We start from the raw sequence: 19,817 nt of genomic DNA, 5'->3' as shown, positions 1-19,817 counted from the left end.
ATTTGGACTCTCAAAATGCCCCCAAACTTAAATTCTTCCTCTGGCTCATTGGTCAAACTAAGTTACTTACTAATGAGCAAAGAACCAAAAGAAACCTAACTGTAGATTCCTCTTGCAATCTTTGTTCTTGGCCTTTGGAGACCATTCTTCATTTTCTAAAGGAATGTAGCAGAGCTCATTCTACGGATTCCACCTCAATTGCGCAATACTTTTAATTTGGACTTCAAGGCATGGTTGATGGCAAATGTGACATCCAAGGCAATGTGGTCTGACAAGATAGCATGGAATTGTCTGTTTGTCTTTGCTTGCTGGTATATTTGGAAATGGAAGAACCACCAGATCTTTGAATTGGATTTTTCTCTTCATAGTGATCCTAAAAAGGTTATTGCTGGAGCTGCCTTTGAATGGATGAATTCCCTTCTAAAAATTGAAAAACTACCTTCTCGAGTACATGTTATGTTGAAGTGGGAGCCTCCTACTTTTGGTTGGCACAAGGTGAATGTAGATGGATCTAGAAAAATAATTTCGAACAAGATCAGTGCTGGAGGAATTCTTTGTGACCAAAATGACGATTACTTGGGAGGTTTCTCTATTAATCTAGGGCAAGGGCAGATTCTAGATGCTGAAGTTTGGGGTATTGTATTTCGAACCCCAGCTTGCTATTGAAAAAGGCATATTTAAGTTAATCATTGAGATGAACTCTTCCTCTGCTGTATTATTGTTGAACCAGTCTGCCTGCATATGCTGTATTATTGTTAAACCAGTCTATGCAAGATACTTTTCACCCTCGTTGCTACCCTTTTGAAGAGTTGCAAGGATTTGATGAGACGAATTGCGCATTGTGAGCTAAAGCATATTTTTAGGGAATTGAACTGTGTTGCAGATCAACTAGCCAAATGGAGGTACAATTTGGACCTTTGGTTGTATTCTTTTCAATTTCCTCCCCCACGACTTATGCAATATCTAATAGATGATCTTGTAGGTGCCCATATGGACCGCTCTGTTATTATTAATGCTATGTATTAGTTTCATCTGGGGTGTCTTCATCCCCTTTATTCACCAAAAAATAAAGATTTGCATCAATGAATTCAACAAAAGTCTCAGCTCTCTATCAACCAATCAGCATTATCAAACACTCTTAAAGGTCAGCATATTATTTGTCAGATGAGACGGACAAACCAGCAAAATATTCCTAATTAAAAAAAAGTATTGTATGAGAGATTAATCCAATATCAAGAGAAAGTGAGTATGACTAGAGAAATGACTCTAATTATTTATTATGAATTTAATGTATTATTTATGTCATGTCTTTTATCAATTATTACTTTATATAGTCGCTGGACCTTATAGCTTTTAAGAAAACTTGCTATTTTATGCATTTCGCGAGGTTATTATCCAGTACATCGGCCTTAGTTGGATCCAGAGGATTTTATTATGTAATCGAGGTTTTATAGTAGTGCAAATTGAATTGAATACAACTAACTCGACCCAAATTTACAATGTTTTCGAATAAAACTTAAACAGATTGCTCAGATTCATTTAATTTAGCGAATGACTAAATGTTAATTTGACAGCAGGTGTGATAAAGTCTGATTTTCTCTTCCTATAGCTTATATGATTTTTTTGCTATAATAATAATAATATTTGTAGGATACATTCTTAAAAAAGAAATCAATTAAACAAATTTTCTTGATTCATAATTGATACGTTAATGGAACACACATAACAAAATCAATTAGAAAATTAATTGACAACACATTTTTTTCATATGTCAAAATTGGCAGCAAAAATTTCTATGTCAATCCATGTAGAAAGAGAAAATGGATTAGAAAATCAATTGATACTTTTTCTACCTTCAAATTTAATTGATTAGGCTGCGTGTCTCTTAACTTTGAATTTAATATTTCCGTTAGAGATGCTTTTAAGTTTTTTTTTTTTTTTTTTTTTTGCCCATTGTACTAATAACTGCGATAAATTTTACCTGAATTTATAGTTTGAAATGTCAAACTCAGCCATAATCAGAAAAAATCAAATTGATGGGATCCAATATCGTCCTAAGACCAAGAAAGTGGTTGTATTTGATATCTCCCATCCTCCCAAATCCCCAAGTTTTTGGTGTCAACAATTACACACTTTTAACACGCCATAAAAAATAGAGAACTTTAACAAAAAGCTCTCGGTATTGTTCATTTTACCCTTTAATTTGTCATTATCATTAAAACTCAAATTTTTCAAACCCTTTTCATTAATTTTCCTTAAAAAATATTCAGTCACCCACTAATCAATATAGCAGGAAGAAATAAAATAAAATAAAATTCAAACCAACGCAACACGCGACTGATACTGCGTTTGAAAACAACTCCCTGATTACTCACAGTGAAATAAGAGCGTGCTGTTCACGCGCGTGATGTATGATTCTCAACTGTCATAAGCTTCTCGTAACAAACCGAAGCCCAGAAGCCCAAACCCGAGGCCCAGTACGACAAGAACCCGAACTTCAAAAAGTTCTATTTCTGGGAGACCCCATCCGTTGGATGATGTCAAACAGTCTTCTTACTAGACGGTCGCGATCATCCCCACCTATTTGAATTCAAAAAAATGAAACGTTAGGATTCCGAACCTCAGGTTCGGATTCGAATTACATTTAGCCCGAAAGCCAAGAACCCCAAGAATGCTGCATTTTCCATACTAGACTTTCTGCAGAGTGTAGATTCTCTCTGCTATTCTCTATCTTCCCCCCTCTCTCTCTCTAGATTCTTGGTTTTCGGGGTTTTACAGAAAAACCCAGAAATATTATCGAGTATGTTATTGAATTCTCTCTCTCTGTATCATAAACTTTTGTGGGTTTTTTTCTTTTGGAAATGTTATGTGGTTGAATGTTTTTTTTTCCCGTAATTTGCAGGAAAGAAGAAATGGAGGACAGTGCAAGAACTGGATTGCATGATTTTGCAAGGGCTTCAAGAAAAGCAGAAGAAGCAGGTACGTTGAAACGTTAATTCATCTGCATTTCGATTTTTCAATTCGTTTGTTTGCTTGGTCAGGTCAGGATTGAAATTTTCATTTCGAATTTTCAAGAAAAAAGGATTTAAATTTGGAATTGTTTGTGGAATTAACTAATAGCAATCGGGTCGCGTTTCCAAGATTTGTACAAATTTCATCAACTAATTGTAATTCGGTTGTGTTTGAGTCAATTGAATTGTGGATTAATTTCTTGGATTGTAAATTCCGAAGATCAAGGATTTTATAATATTTTCTCTCCATAAATGTTCAGAAAACAAACCGGGACGTAATTATTGATTTTTTTCAAGAATTGTTCAAAAAATTTTACTTTCTTTAATTTCTGAATTTGGTAACTTCGACAGCTTGGAGGCGATTCCAAGCCGTTGAATGGCTTGAAAGCCTGGTAGGTCCACTCGGCGTACCAAAACAGCCATCGGAGAGAGACTTCATTTCTTGCTTGAGAAATGGTCTGATCCTGTGCAATGCTATCAACAAGATTCAACCAGGAGCAGTGCCCAAGGTATCACGTTTCAATCTCAGACTTTTTTTTTTTTTTTTTTCTGTTTGGTTGACGAAGCAAAGAACGTAGAGTAAAATGATATATAAGCAAAGTTTCTTTCTAGTTCTATCCAGTTCTAACTACTGTACCTCTTTTTTTAATTTATAATCATTACTACTTAAGGTTGTGGAGAGCCAAATGCCTTTGCAATCGTTAAGTCGGGAATCTCAAGCATTGCCTGCCTATCAGTACTTTGAGAATGTCCGTAACTTTCTGGTCGCTGTGGAAGAGTTGATGCTGCCTGCTTTTGAAGCTTCCGACCTCGAAAGGGTAAATCACTTGCTCATGTCTGTATTTTATGTATATGTCAACACTACTGCATTTTCACATTGTATGTGTTCATATTTGTCATCTCAGGAAGCAATGGAGGCAGGGTCAGCAGCCAAGGTTGTCGACTGTGTTTTATCCCTTAAATCGTATTATGAGTGGAAGCAGATGAGCAATGGGAATGGATTTACTAAATATGTGAAATCTCCCCTAGTTATGGTTTCTGCCAATAGACTGCATTCAAGGGCCTCAACTGTAGTCCCATCAGATTCTTGCAGGCACTTGGATATGTCTGCCGTATGTGAGAGACAACCACCTGTAGAGGGTGACAACCAGAAAGTTGAAGGTTTTATTGATTTCTCTTTCTTGAGAACTTTGTATATGGAGTTTAGTTTATATCCATACCCGGACTGGAAACTTTTAACAGAAATTACTTAAATTAATAACATATGCATAATGTTGATATTTGTTATGATCATCAATGAGGGAACATAGATATTTTTAGTAGAAATATTGAACATCGAACAAATAATAATATAATTAATCAGCAAACTCATTAATTGATGTAGCAGCATATAGTAGGATTTCACAAGAAACCTAGACTATTGGTACATTAATTTATTTTCACGTTGTGCTATGAAAAGATTACCTTGGATTGTGGACTACGTAGATTAGAAAGTTAATGAGAATTTCCTCTAAGCCAAGTATGGTATTTAGTGAAACCTGTATATGCCATGGTTACTTCTAGATGCCCCAAATAAAGTATCAGTATTGAATATATAACCTCAAAGAAGTAATGTATCATCATGTAAGTGTTCATTGATGTAGCTGTAGATTCGAGGTTTAGGGTTCTATTCAAGTTTTGATGTAATTTCTTTTCCAGGATGGTTGGCTATATAGTACATTAGCTGTATGTTTTGTGGTTATTTCAGATGGTAAGGGTTAAAGATAATGGATCATTATTGAATGATACATGTTCTATCTGTTGGTATGTATGTTTCACATCTGCTCCGAAAGGCCATCATTTTATATGGAATCCACAGCTTGGTATCTAGCATATTTGTAATGGTATTCAGTTTCTCTCTCTAACTCTTGTCTTTCTGTTAATTGTGCTGTAGTGGATTCCGTAGAATCTGTTGTCAAGTTACTTTTTGACTCTATGGTTGACGTAAAGGAAAACATTGATGACAACGTTCTTGCTTCCTACCATAGTGGAGATGTGGTAATGATCCCTCTCTCTCTCTCTCTCTCTCTTTTTATCCTTCTAAGTTTTGAAATAAAGAATGTTACTCTGATACAGTTAACAAATACTGGAATATGGATTAAATTTGAAGTCAACTTTCATCTATTTTAACCAACTTCTTCTGTGCAGAATGCAGTCAGCCTCTTACGAAGAATCATGAAAAGTTGTTTGGAGCAACATCTACAGAAGAAGTTTCCAGAGGTTTGTTTGATTTGAGTGTTACGAGATTCTTCAATTCTTTTCAGTTCGTAAATAAATTGCTAAGGTATGATGATGTATTAATCTTGTGAAACAGAGAGTCAAATAAAATGTAGAGGATATCCCCTGTTATTTCCTCTTTTCATAATGATAATACATAATGGGTGAAATTTAAGATGAAGTTGCTGTCTAGGAGGTCTTTCGGGGATATTGTTGATATCTAAATGGGATTTCCTTCTGCATCAACTAATGTGCATAATCTTGTGACTTCTTTTATGAACTTAGTATAGCTATTTGAAATGGTTAAGTTTATGTTCCTTTAGATCAGACCTCCTCCCCCTTCCCCAAATCCTGCTCACTCTACACTATGCCAATGTTTTTACTTACATGAAGTTGCTCTTAACTCAATACTATTCTTTTGTACAAACAGTTAAACTCTAAATTAGAAGAACCTTTGAAAGAAAAAAGGAGATCAACTGGCCTTTCAACAGCTATGCCTCTAGAGGAGTCATCTGCTCCTGGAAATTCCGGAGTATGCACCTTTGTCTGTTTTGGTTTTGCCCCTGATGCTTTATGGTATTGGATATTGCACTCAGATTTTTGAATTCCTACTAAATTCTGAAGTGTCCTTATCTTTTCTTTCAAATAGTGCTGCAGAGCTTGTTTAAGAAAGGGTAACTGCAACCACAGACTTCTATTCCAAACGCAAGAGAAAGAACTTGTGGTATGTGTTTATAATGTTAACTGTCTTCTAAATCTATTAAATTTTCAGTACAAAGTTTGCTTATATGAATCTCCATCATAATACAACACTAAAGCCCACAATGTAGTAATAGAAGAGCTCCGGGTCGGTCAAATAAAAATTCAATTTAAGTGAAATTACAGTTAGTTTATTATATAATTTTCTCCAGCAATAATAATATGGAAATGGTAATGTATGATTTTCAATTTCCAGGAACTCAAGGCCTTGTGGTTAAGTGCAAAACGGGACTTTGAAGACTTACAGACACAACTGAATAGTGATTTGAAACACTTGGGTATGTGCTGATGGAAGAATGTCCTAATGCTGTGCATTTTTACAAAGCTATATATGCACATAAATTTCTTAAAAGTTAATTCTGTTTGTGCTCTTTGTGGTTTCAGTTAATCAGGTGCAGGAGCTGTCAACTGCAGCACTCGGGTATTACAAGGTGGTGAAAGAGAATCAAAAGCTATACAACATGGTTCAGGATTTGAAAGGTTGCTACTTTTCCCAAACAAAAATGTTAGCTATGCTATCATATTTTTAGCCAACTACAAAAAATTGTTATCTGATCTTGGTTGAAACGTCTTCAGGTAATATTCGAGTTTACTGCCGGATTAGGCCTTCCTTCAGTTCTGAATCTGGAAATGTAATAAGTTTCATTGGAGAGGACGGGTCACTTGTGATCTCGGACCCTGCAAAACCCCAAAAGGATGGAAGGAAAGTCTTCCAGTTCAACCGAGTGTTTGGTCCAACTGCTAGGCAAGGTAGTATTACATCAAAACTTTTTTTTTTTTTTTAAATCTATTTTCATCATCGATCTGTTGCATACTGACTCTATTATACATTCATTTACAGATGAGGTCTTTAAGGACACTCAACCACTGATCAGGTCTGTGATGGATGGTTACAATGTATGCATTTTTGCTTATGGTCAAACTGGATCCGGTAAAACACATACCATGGTAAGATACAAGCCTGAGATTTCAGTTTGATAAATCTTTTGTAATGTTTAGGCTTATGTAGGAGGGAAGGAGTGATTTATTATTGGTTCTCATCTGCTTGCAAGCGTTTTTGTATATTATAAGAATGACACATCAGATTTGTGTATATACATTTTGTATCTTAACACAAGTTTTTATATTTTTACAGAGTGGTCCATCAGGAGGGTCAGCTGCGGATATGGGGATTAATTATCTAGCTCTCAGCGATTTGTTCCAGATGTCAAACAAAAGGAAGGATATCATAGATTATGAAATTCATGTCCAAATGGTCGAAATTTACAATGAACAAGTACGAGACCTTCTTGCAGAAGATTCATCCACTGCCAAATTAGAGATACGGAGCTGTGCTGGTGATAATGGCTTGAGTATCCCAGGTGCTACAATGCATTCAGTGAAGTCTACTACTGATGTCTTGAACCTCATGAAATTTGGTGAGATGAATCGTATGGTCAGTTCAACCGCAATCAATAGCCGCAGCAGCCGTTCCCATAGGTCAGTTTTTAGGACCTGTGGCTTTCTTATAACAAATTTTCTTATCATGCCATATCAGTTATTTTGTGCCCACTGATAGTCTTTGGTGTGTCTCTGCAGTGTCCTAACAGTCCATGTGCATGGAAAAGATACTTCCGGAGGTACTCTACGTAGTTGCCTTCATTTGGTTGACCTTGCAGGAAGCGAAAGAGTGGACAAATCTGAAGTTACAGGAGATAGGCTGAAAGAGGCACAGTATATCAACAAGTCTCTTTCATGTTTAGGAGATGTTATCGCAGCCTTGGCTCAGAAGAATTCTCACATCCCTTACAGAAACAGCAAACTCACACTTCTGTTGCAAGACTCCTTAGGTTTGTAATTTCTTGAATATTCAGCATTTCTGTCTATTATTCAGTCTTGTTATATTGGATTTCGAGCAATATCATGCCACATTGGGTGAGGAATTTGGTTAACTGTTTGCTTGGATTTGAAATGATGCCACAATATGATTGGTCAAATGGAACACTTTGAGGCTTGTTCTCGAGGAGTTTAACAATTAAATTTTGATATACTATGCACTGAACTAACTCAACCTTCTCTTTGGCTATGTACTTCAGGTGGACATGCTAAAACTTTAATGCTTGCTCATGTTAGTCCAGAAGAAGATTCCTTCAGTGAAACTATCAGTACCTTGAAGTTTGCACAAAGGGTTTCCACCGTTGAACTCGGTGCTGCTCATTCAAACAAGGAGAGTGGTGAGGTTATGAAACTCAAAGAACAGGTGAACAAATTTTATTAATTTGGTTTTTTCTGCCTAAATTTCACAAATCTGTTTTACTCTCTATACTTGGATTGGTCAATTGTTCTATCTAAATTCATCCTGAAACTTTAGAGTATTAGCAAAACATTATAATTGTTTATGCTTATGAATTAACACTTTTGTCGTGTTTCAAACTTTTCAGATTGAGAGTCTTAAGAAGGCATTAGCAAACAAAGAAGGTCAATGTGTGCCAAGAACAATGACTGAGAGAACTCCCCAACGTCTGAGAAGATTAAGCATTGAAAGTTGCAGCACTGTGAAAACCGAGAAGGCAAAAACCCCTTATATTCCAACTCGTTTGAGGAGATTGAGCTTGGAAGGTCCAAGATCAATTAAGAAGGATAATCTGCATATATCGCATGACATGGGGAAAATCCTAACATCTGAGGCAGTGACAGTGCAGGAATATGGTCAACTTCAAAGTGCAGCGGCAGTCACTACCCCATTGGGCCATTTCAGTAATGAGGATTCCACATTAGAAGTGTTTTGTCCCAAGGCTCCTCAATGTCCAACCAGCACTACCTACGGGAAGCAAGTGTTGGAACCAGGTAGTAGAACACAAGTTCCTTCCCTTCTAAAACCAACAACACCTGAACCTCGTCCCAGGAATCTTCTAAGTCCAGCAAGTGCTACATATCAGAAGCGAGTGTTGGAACCAGGTAGTAGAACCCAAGTTCCTCCTCCTCAGCGACCAACGACACCTGAGCCTCAGACCAAGGCTCCTCGTAGCCCAAAGATGGCTCCTCGCAGCCCAAGGATGGGTAGCTATCAGAAGCAAGGGTTAAAAGCAGATAACAAGACACAAGTTCGTCCCTTTCAGCTACCAACAACACCCGAACCAAAAAAGCATTCCAGAAATGAGGTACAGATTGTCATGCAAAGTAAGGTCACTCTTTCTACAGATTACCTGACACCTAATTTGACAAGTAGCACAAGTGGAAAAGGGTCTCAGATAAGGAAATCCCTGCGGACAATTGGAAAACTGATCAATGGCTCTGAGAAGAGGTGGGCGAAACTCATGTTTGAATTTTGTTCTCCTGATAGTCTAGGACGTTTCGCTATTTTTCAGTTTCTATACATTATATATGTTTTACATTGTTATGATGCCTCAAACATGACATACACGTATGAACATAAATCCCCACTAAATTTGCAGGAACCAGCAAAGTTTGGTGGAAGCACAGTCAAGTGTTAAATGCGCAACCAATATAAATGATGCAAATTCACCGGTAACAAATAGTGCAAGAACTCTGAGGCGGCAATCACTAACAGGCATTCCGCCACCAGGGTATGACAGACGATCATCTCTAGGAGGGAAGCCAACCGAAACTAGTACGTAAAGCTTATACAAGCTTCATTACATTCTAGAACAATCTTACCAGGTTAGAGCTTTCATATTCATCTATGATTTGAGTTTCTTATGGTGTTTCCTTTTGCAGGTGCAAAGGACAACAGAAATGCCAAAACACCTCCGCCAGTCCGTTCATCAACAAAAAGTAACAAGCGGTGGCTATAGATCATTTGATGCAAAGTGAAAATTTATGTGGTGCTTTGACTCGAAGCATTGGAATTCCGTCATAATCTGGCAATCGCCCGAAAGAGACTCGGTAACGCTTTGGCTCAAAGCATACTGAATTGTGTGTAGCATTCTGAGAATGCTTCAATGGACCCGAGTAAATGGGAAGCTAACATGATCTACTTCACTTGAGATCCCAATTTTGGCTACCAAATGGTTCATATATTGTCAAGTGATGATCCTCTTTGTAATTGTTGGATCCACATTGTGAATTTCTGTTAATGAAAGTGGTTCATTTTCCAAGTTCTCGTCTTCCTCGGTTCACTATTATTTGATTTAGGGAAATGATAACCCTCTCACACATCCATGTTTTTAGGCCCATTTGATAACTATTTCCTTTTTGTTTTAGTTTTCACTTTTAGGAAGAGGAAAAATAAAATGAAGAAAAGACGGGCGAGCAAAGGTGAAGGAAGAATGGTGGGAAGGAGGCAGAAGAAATGTACGTGAAAGAATACACTAAAAATGAAAACTAAAATTAAATTTGAATCGGTTTATCTTTTCTATATTCGTTCAGTAGTCTCTCCTCCCTCCTTCTCTCCACCCTTCATTCACTATTTCAATCCTCATTCCTTCATACACATTCCCTTTATGTGGTCAAGTGAAACGAACATCAACACTTTGTTGTTGTTTTCATTATTGTGGTCAAGTGGCACGACTCCTCCAAGAATTTACAAGCTTTAGTAATTTTCAAGATGATTTTCTTGGGCAACACTACTTCCAATATGTGTTTCCTTTAATTTTGGTTGCAACTTGGAACTAGATTTTTGCACAATGTGGAATATAATACTTCCTTCTTGAATGTGAAAAAGGGGCCAAAGCCCATGTGGTATAACACTTCCATAATGTGTATTGTATACCTTTTGGGGATTTGGACATGTGCACTTGAATTAGTATAAGTCTTCAAAATACTTGACATCTTTAAAAACCCAAGAGAAAAGGCATGATCTAGGTATCGAGATTAATATTTTATATCATGTGATTTAGATAGTGTGCTCTTTCCCTATAGTGGGGAGGGGAGGATTTAAACTTGAAACGAAGTGGATTTAGAAGAAAGAAAGAAAGAAAGAAAAAGAAAGAAAAAAAAAACTCTAGCAACCAGTACAATTCACACTTACAACGAGCACGTACTTGTATCCTAATTCTATATTTGTATGAACTGAGGAGGGGATCAACTCTTCACCTACCTCCATCTAGCTTCAATTATGCATTGAAAATTTCCTTGATTATTGTTATTAGACTTTATGTTTAAATATCGTAGATGACTAGTCCAAAACCAATTTATTCTCGCACCTATTAGTGTAAATATATCCCTGTATCAAAAAACTCAAACTCCTTAACTAACTGACATTGTATTTACTACTCAGACAAAATTCTATTATCAATTCCTGTAACAAGTCTCTAATTTTAAATCGACCTGCGATAATAAAAAAAAACTATTTATCAAGTCTATGTAATAAAGTCTGTTTGCAATCACAATCCAAATCGAAAATTTTGATAAATGGAGAGCCTAAATAAAATTCGGAAACTTGTATAGGAGATGTGAAATGATGCAAGGTTATCTGTAAAATAAAAAAAAATACAAGTAATGCTATTCATACCATGTTTTTATACTACATTTTTATGTTAACTTAGGTGGTGGTATCTGATATGGACAACCACATCATTTGAAAAATTTGCAAAACCCAAGAAAATGAAAGAGAATGACTTCTCATATACTATAATCATCATTTAATTAACTAATTTTTCTTAATTATTAATTTATTAAATAATGAACTAAATTTAAAAATATAATTAATTCAAATGATGTAGCTGTCCATATCAAATACCATCTAAAATGGTATGAAAATGTTGCACAAAAACATGATATGAATAGCATTACCGAAAAAATACACACAATGGCTAGTATTTAGTCAGGGCAATCTGATCCTCCTGTACGAGAAACTTTTCTAGGTAGCAGGAACACCAACTCACTGGTGACAGTTGGTGTTCCAGACCAATGAGCATCAAACACCTAGCCTTTTTCCTTTTAGTGATAGCTGGATTAATTTTTTTTTTTCAACTTTCAATTTCAGCCCTGTATAACTTATATAAAAAAAAAACTTAAATAAAAACAAAAAAACAGTTTACCCAGATTCCGATCCTCTGCACCCAACACCCTCACCCCCACCCATCCCTCTTTGCTTCTCACGGCCTCACCTGGTTCTCTCTCTCCCTTTCCCTTTCTTTCTCCTTTTCTCTTCCATTTTTTCTTTCGCCTCCTCTCTTTTACGCCGGATAAGGACATACTGTTGGAATATGAGTATAAAAACATGATTGTGGATTAGCTATTATATTGAATGAATTTTGAATGGAAAAGTCTTGATAAAGTGTTTGTGTAAATCCTATTTCTTGTAGGATTATGAGTGGTTTTAGTGTTCCTTTGGGAAAAGGTTTTGGATCCTTCTCGGATTGATCTTGTGCACTCATTGTGCAAAAGGGTTTCTGTTTTAGAGTCCAACACTAATTCTAATAGGAGAATGTGTTGGATTAATGCTGTATATAACCACAATCACTGCTCTTGCAAAGATACGGCTCATATTGTGTTGAATACCTATTGTTCAAAGAGCTCTCTAGTTTTGCTAAAGAGGAGAAGATTGTCTGGTGGTGAAGCTGCTATGGCTTCTTCGAGTTCAAGTTCTGCAGGTATGTTTTGATTGGTTTAATGCTGAGATTTATGGTTATGTTGTTCACATTGTTTGTTGGTAGTATTGGTGATTTATTGGCATATCTATGATCTGGCATGTTATTCTTACATGTGGTATCAGAGCCTGGACAGATTATTGCCATTAAGTTCGAAATTTTGTACAACAATTTGGACAAGAAACCATAATCTTAAAACCCAGAAACGCATAACCTGTTTTTGAGCATAACAGTAAAAAACGACACCGTTTTAAAAAAAAAAAAAATTTAAATTTATACCGTTATGATCGCCGGGTTTGCGTCTTTTGCTTTGCCTTGCATCTTTTCTTTTCATGGTCTCTGGGTATATGGCGATTCAATGAATGATTCTCTCTGATTCTTCTCGTGTCAATTTCATTCATTGATTTCTCCAAACAGGTATGTCTGCAATCTTGAAACTTGAATTTAGGTTAAAAAGCTTATTTGAACTAGAGAACACCGTATATATGCAAATTTGTTAGCATCTCGCCAATTTGAATCAAAATTATCTAAATGGATAAACTAAAGAATTATTTTAATGTTTCCGCTGCTAATTTGTTTTGGGTTTATTGAATTTTTTGATTTTCAATGCATGTGGTGTGATATTTGAATATCATCCCTTTCGAGCATGATTCTTGAATACAATCTTCTGTGAGTTGTTTACTCTATACATGGTTGTCTTTATTAAAGTTTGAGACCATGTGTATGACAAAATTGACTCATTATGAGGATTACATAGTGAAATAGATGGAAATCATGAATCCCGAAAAGATTCAATGTGATGATTTCATTGTTATCTTCTGCAGTTTCACTAAAAACAATGAATTTGGCTGCTGTACCTATACTCACTGGTGGGAGCAATTACAAAAAATGGAGAAGGGAAATGGAATTGCTCTTGACATTAAATGAGTATGATATAGCACTTGATACACCACAACCTGCGCCTCTTACTGATAAGAGTTCAAAGGCTGAGAAGGTTGAGTTCGAAAGATGGACAAGAGCTAATAAAGTGGCATTATCCATTTTGGAGAGCGGGATGACGGACACTGTTCGTGGAGGTATCAAAAGGTGTGATCTAGCAAAAGATTATTTCAAAGCTATTGAGAGCAAATTCAAGGAATCACAAAAGGCTGAGATTGCTCAGTATATGACCCTTCTCACAACTTACAAATTTGAAGGTGGTGGTTCAGTCAGAGATCACATTATGAGGATGACCGATGCGGCTGAGAAGCTTAATTCATTAGACATGAATATTTGTGAAAAGCAGCTAGTGTTCATGATTCTGCAAGCGCTTCCTTTGAAGTTCAGTCAATTAAAAGTCTCTTACAACACTCAAGATAAGTCATGGACAGTGGATGAACTGATATCTCAATGTGTTCAAGAGGAAAATCGACAGAAGCAAGACAAAGGAAAGGAAGCTGAGACCATCAATTTTGTGCAGACTTCTAAAAGGAGGGATCTCAATGCAAATTCTGGTAAATCTCCTCAATTCAAACATCCTGATAAATCTTTTGTGTCTGCTAAGAATTCCCATTCCTCTAAATCTAATAATCTTAAAGTTAAAACTAAAAACATTGAAAAGGTTAGGTGTCATCATTGCAAAACTAAAGGTCATTATAGAAAAGATTGTGAAATATTCAAAGAATGGCTTAGGGCTAAAGGTAGAACTAATGTATATGTCTGTGAGGAATCAAATCTCATTGAAATTCCGGCAAATTCCTGGTGGTTTGATATTGGTGCATCTGTGCATATAACCAATTCACTGCATGGTTTTGAAAAACAAAAACAAACAAATGATTATAACGTTTTTGTTGGTGAAGGAACCAGAGTTGTAGTTGAATCGATAGGGAAAGTGAAACTAAAATTGGCTTCTGAATTTGTGTTGGAACTGTCCAATGTTTTATATGTGCCTGCAATGAGAAGAAGTTTAATCTCTGCATCTAAGTTAGTAGCTGAAGGTGTTATTTTCATAGGTGATAAAGAATGCATCAAATTTTTTCGTAGGGGAGCCTTGATAGGAAAAGCAGTTTTGCATGATCAGTTATGGAAAATGCAGTGCACATTGTTGGACAATGAGTTAAGTGTTTTAAATACGACTGCCAAAAGAATGCAAAATTTTGACAACTCTTATATGTTGTGGCATAAAAGACTAGGACATATTTCGAAGGACAGGATCATGCAATTATCAAAATTAAATTTCATACTTGCTTTAGATTTTCATAATGCATCTGAATGCATTGACTGTATGAAGGGTAAAACCACCAACTTTAGGAAAATGGATGCCAATAGAAGTAAAAATTTGCTTGAGATTATACACACCGATGTTTGTGGACCTTTTCCTATCAAAACTATTTGTGGAAATTCATACTTTGTGAGTTTTATAGATGATTTCTCCAGACATGGTTACATATTTCTAATAAAAGAAAAGTCAGCAGTCCTTGAGTGTTTCAAAATTTTTAAATGTGAGGTAGAAAAACAACTAAACCTAGTGATTAAGATTGTTAGATCAGATAGAGGAGGGGAATACTTTGGCAGGCACACAGAAGCAGGACAACAAAAGGGTCATTTTGCACGGTTTCTTGAGCAGCAAGGTATTGTGGCCCAGTATACTACTCCGGGAACACCCCAACATAATGGAGTGGCTGAGAGAAGAAACCGAACCTTGATGGGAATGGTTAGAAGTCTCATTTCAAGATCTAAGCTGCCTGGTTTTCTGTGGGGAGAAGCATTGAGGACATCAAACTATGTGTTGAACCGAGTGCCTACAAAATCAGTGCCAAAAACACCTTTTGAGCTATGGACTGGCAGAACACCAAGTTTTCATCATTTTCATGTGTGGGGTTGCAAAGCAGAAGCTAGGTTTTACAACCCAAATGAAAGGAAGCTCGATTCTAGAACCAGTTCATGCTACTTTGTGGGATATTCAGAGAAATCGAAGGGTTTCAAGTTTTATTGTCCTCGAGCACAGACAAGAATTCAAGAGACTCACAATGCAGTTTTCTTAGAAGACCAAGATGTATCAGACTTAGTGCATGACACTTCTGAGTTTGAAGAATCAGAACAACTCGTTGGCTCGGTTCCAATGGCCTACAACCATATTTCAGTGTTGCCTAGAAATCAGACAGAGGAAGAAGATCTTGATGAAGAGATGACACATGAAATAGTTGCTGAAATACAAAATGAACATGGAGATACCTTTTCTGCACGAAATATACCCCTAAGTGCTCCAAGTTCTCCCATTGAGAAAGATACATGTCCAGTAAATGATCAATTGAATCTGAGGAAATCAAGTAGAGCCAAGAAACCTGCAATTTCAGCCGATTATGTCTATCTCCAGGAGGCAGAATTTGACATAGGTGATATAGATGATCCAGCCACTTATCAACAAGCAATTCAATGTTCTCAAGCTGCATTATGGAAGAAAGCAATGATGGAAGAGCTAGATTCCATGGCCAAGAACAAAGTATGGACCCTTGTGAACTCCAATTCAAATGCTAAACCAATAGGTTGCAAGTGGGTCTACAAAACTAAAAGGGATGCTGCAGGGAGCATAGAGAGATACAAGGCTCGGTTAGTAGCCAAAGGCTTTACTCAGAGAGAAGGGATTGATTACAATGACACGTTTTCACCTGTTTCTTCCAAAGATTCTATGAGGATCATCATGGCTTTGACATCTCATTTTGATCTGGAGCTACACCAGATGGATGTTAAAACCGCTTTTTTGAATGGTGATTTAGAGGAAGACATATACATGGTCCAACCTCCTGGATTTTCTGAAAGGGGGAAAGATAATATGGTCTGCAAGCTAAACAAGTCAATTTATGGACTTAAACAAGCATCTAGGCAGTGGTTCCTCAAATTTGATCAGGTAGTTACTGCTCATGGTTTTGTTGAGAACAAGATGGATGATTGCATATATTTAAAACACAAAGGATCAAAGTTCATTTTTCTGGTCCTATACGTTGATGATATTCTGCTTGCAAGTTCCGATATGCAATTACTTCGAGAGACGAAGACTGTTCTGAGTACCAATTTTGAAATGAAGGATTTAGGGGAAGCACATTATGTTCTGGGGATTGAGATAATAAGAGACAGGAAAAGAAAGCTTCTGGGGCTGTCTCAAAAGGGATACATTGAAAGGGTATTGAACAGATTTAATATGGAGAAATGCAATAAGGCAGATGTTCCAGTTAATAAAGGTGACAAGTTTTCTAGAGATCAATGTCCCAAGAATGAGAATGACGTCGAATTGATGAAGTTGAAGCCTTATGCCTCATTAGTTGGAAGCATTATGTATGCTAATATTTGTACGAGGCCTGATTTAGCATTCATTGTTGGAATGTTAGGAAGGTTTCAATCAAATCCAGGAGAATCTCATTGGGTGGCTGCAAAGAAAGTATTACGATACATGCAGAGAACAAAAGCTTATCAATTAGTTTATGGCAGAGATGATTCCTTAGAATTGGTTGGGTTTACAGATTCAGATCTTGCTGGGGACGTAGATGAGAGGAAATCAACTGGGGGATACATCTTTATGCTAAATGGTGGTGCTATCTCCTGGAAAAGTGCTAAGCAAACAATAGTGTCTACTTCTACAATGGAGGCTGAATTCGTTGCGTGTTTTGAAGGAATGAAACAGGCAGTATGGTTGAGAAACTTTGTGGCTGAGATGAGAATTGTTGACTCAGTTAAAAGGCCTTTAAAGATGTTTTGTGACAATAATGCTGCAGTGTTTTTCTCCAAGAACAATAAGAGAACTTCGGCTTCAAGACTAATGGATGTGAAGTTTCTTAAAGTTAGAGAAATGGTGAAGAAAGGAGAGATAGAAATTCTACATTTATCTACAGAGAAGATGATTGCAGATCCTCTTACTAAAGCTTTGCCAAACAATGTGTTTAAAGCACATGTTACTAGAATGGGAATTTTAGAAGCTTTTGACAAGTGGGAGTAATTGTGACCAGATTTGAGATGGCTTTGGAACTGTAGTGTTGCTTATGTTACTGCGGTAGGAGATTTCCTGAGTTAAGTTAGTTATGGTATACTAATATCTTGTCTTAGTTAGTATTTCAGTTTGTTTTTGGTTTTGATTTATATGAATTCAATTTTTCCGTATTGTGATTAATTGATTCAGATAGTTAGCATTGCAATAAAATAGTTTGAGTTTGCTAGTAAATCAGTTTGTGATTTTACTGAAGTATACTTTGGAACTGTTTAGTATATTGTTCTGTTATGGATGGTTGTCGTTTAAGCTGAAATTTTAACTGTGATTGAGTTGAAATTGGTTTAAATGAGTGGGAGTAATGAATTTTGGCATTACTGAGATTGTTGTCGTATAACTACAAAAATGCAAAATTGGATATGTTGTGATTCTTGGATAAAGTCTGAGATTGTACAGATAGAGTCCTGGAGTTCCATATTTTGATATGCATAGGTAATGTTGTATACGAGGTTAGAAGCCTTATTCTGGACTTAGTGATCACTTCCATGATTCATTTAGTTAATCATTGTGTCTTTATACTCAAGTGGGAGAATGTTGGAATATGAGTATAAAAACATGATTGTGGATTAGCTATTATATTGAATGAATTTTGAATGGAAAAGTCTTGATAAAGTGTTTGTGTAAATCCTATTTCTTGTAGGATTATGAGTGGTTTTAGTGTTCCTTTGGGAAAAGGTTTTGGATCCTTCTCGGATTGATCTTGTGCACTCATTGTGCAAAAGGGTTTCTGTTTTAGAGTCCAACACTAATTCTAATAGGAGAATGTGTTGGATTAATGCTGTATATAACCACAATCACTGCTCTTGCAAAGATACGGCTCATATTGTGTTGAATACCTATTGTTCAAAGAGCTCTCTAGTTTTGCTAAAGAGGAGAAGATTGTCTGGTGGTGAAGCTGCTATGGCTTCTTCGAGTTCAAGTTCTGCAGGTATGTTTTGATTGGTTTAATGCTGAGATTTATGGTTATGTTGTTCACATTGTTTGTTGGTAGTATTGGTGATTTATTGGCATATCTATGATCTGGCATGTTATTCTTACACATACAGGAGGTCAGCGACCTTACTAATTCTTAGATCGGAGATAGCAGATTTAAGAATTGCAGTTGCCGTTGACCATCTTGGGTCTCAGGCCGAAATAGGAGAAGGAGAAAACGGAGGGAAGATGAGAGAGAAAACGAGGAAGTAAGTGAGGAGCAAGGTATAAAATATCGATGATATCGGAAATATCGGTACTCCAAAAACACGGAAATTTCGATGGAAATATCGGGATATTATCAATATCTATAAAAATTGAATAAAAACCACCGAAATTGTAAGAAAAACTTGGAAATTTTTATTGAAACTTTGCAGGATGTTTATTTAGTCAATTATCTATTAGTTTATCATCAAAAATTAGAAGGAAATATATTGCATGATAGATATAACTGATTTAAATTAATTATATAGCGAGCTAGCAAATATTGTGAGTGTAGAAAATATGTAGTAATTAATGAAATAAGTTTAAACACACAATAATCATTTATATATAATGAATTAGTACAATATTTTACACTTTAAACATTGCATGGTAAGATACATGAGTGATTTAGCAAGGTCTAAAATATCGATAATATTGGAAATATCGGTAGTCCAAAAAAATATCGGTAGTCCAAAAACACGGAAATTTTGATGGAAATATCAGGATATTATGGATATTTTAGACCATGGTGAGGAGAGACCGGATGTCGCCGATGAATTCACTGACCCTCGCTGGAGGTGGGTGGTTGCTGGTATGGCAGCGGCATGGAGGGTTTTATGTGTTTGCTGATCTGAGTTACTGAGAGTTTTTCATATTAGGGTTAGATTAGGAATTGTATTGACATAGGACTAACATTTGGCATTTTTTTGTTTCAAACAAAAAAAAAGAAGAAATAGCTAGGTGTCAAATTGTTATTTGTTGGGAATGCCAACTCATTTAGTGTGCCGGGAATGCCACTGAAACTCCTTAACTAACTGACATTGTATTTATTATTTAGACAAAATTCTATTAACAATTTCTGTAACGAGTCTCTAATATTAAATCGACTTGCGATAATAAAAAAACTATTAATCGAGTCTGTAATAAAGTATGTTAGCAATCAAAATCCAAATCAAAACTTTTGATACATGGAGAGGCCTAAATAAAATTTGGAAACTTGTATTTAGTCAGGGCAATCTGATCCTTCTATACAATGTCAATTGCAAATTGTATGTGGTCCCCCCT

The 19,817-nt window shown here is 36.2% G+C and overlaps 1 protein-coding gene across 1 annotated transcript; it reads left to right on the top strand.

Annotated features, from left to right (window-relative positions):
• Positions 1–2,614: 2,614 nt before the first annotated feature.
• On the top strand, positions 2,615–10,123 carry LOC103424350 (kinesin-like protein KIN-14L). Its single transcript, XM_008362438.4, has 19 exons — positions 2,615–2,800; positions 2,903–2,979; positions 3,363–3,520; positions 3,683–3,829; positions 3,917–4,172; positions 4,945–5,048; positions 5,199–5,270; positions 5,698–5,799; positions 5,917–5,991; positions 6,223–6,304; positions 6,411–6,506; positions 6,603–6,776; positions 6,868–6,974; positions 7,162–7,505; positions 7,605–7,855; positions 8,102–8,265; positions 8,447–9,309; positions 9,461–9,636; positions 9,744–10,123. The coding sequence occupies exons 2-19, from the start codon at positions 2,913–2,915 to the stop codon at positions 9,818–9,820; spliced, it is 3,315 nt and encodes a 1,104-aa protein (XP_008360660.3). The 5' UTR covers positions 2,615–2,800; positions 2,903–2,912; the 3' UTR covers positions 9,821–10,123.
• Positions 10,124–19,817: the final 9,694 nt, after the last annotated feature.

This window comes from Malus domestica, chromosome 14, assembly GCF_042453785.1.
Source record: "Malus domestica chromosome 14, GDT2T_hap1".
Classification (NCBI taxonomy): domain Eukaryota; kingdom Viridiplantae; phylum Streptophyta; class Magnoliopsida; order Rosales; family Rosaceae; genus Malus; species Malus domestica.
The sequence above is the reverse complement of the archived record's forward strand: the minus strand, read 5'-3'. Positions and strand labels throughout refer to the sequence as shown.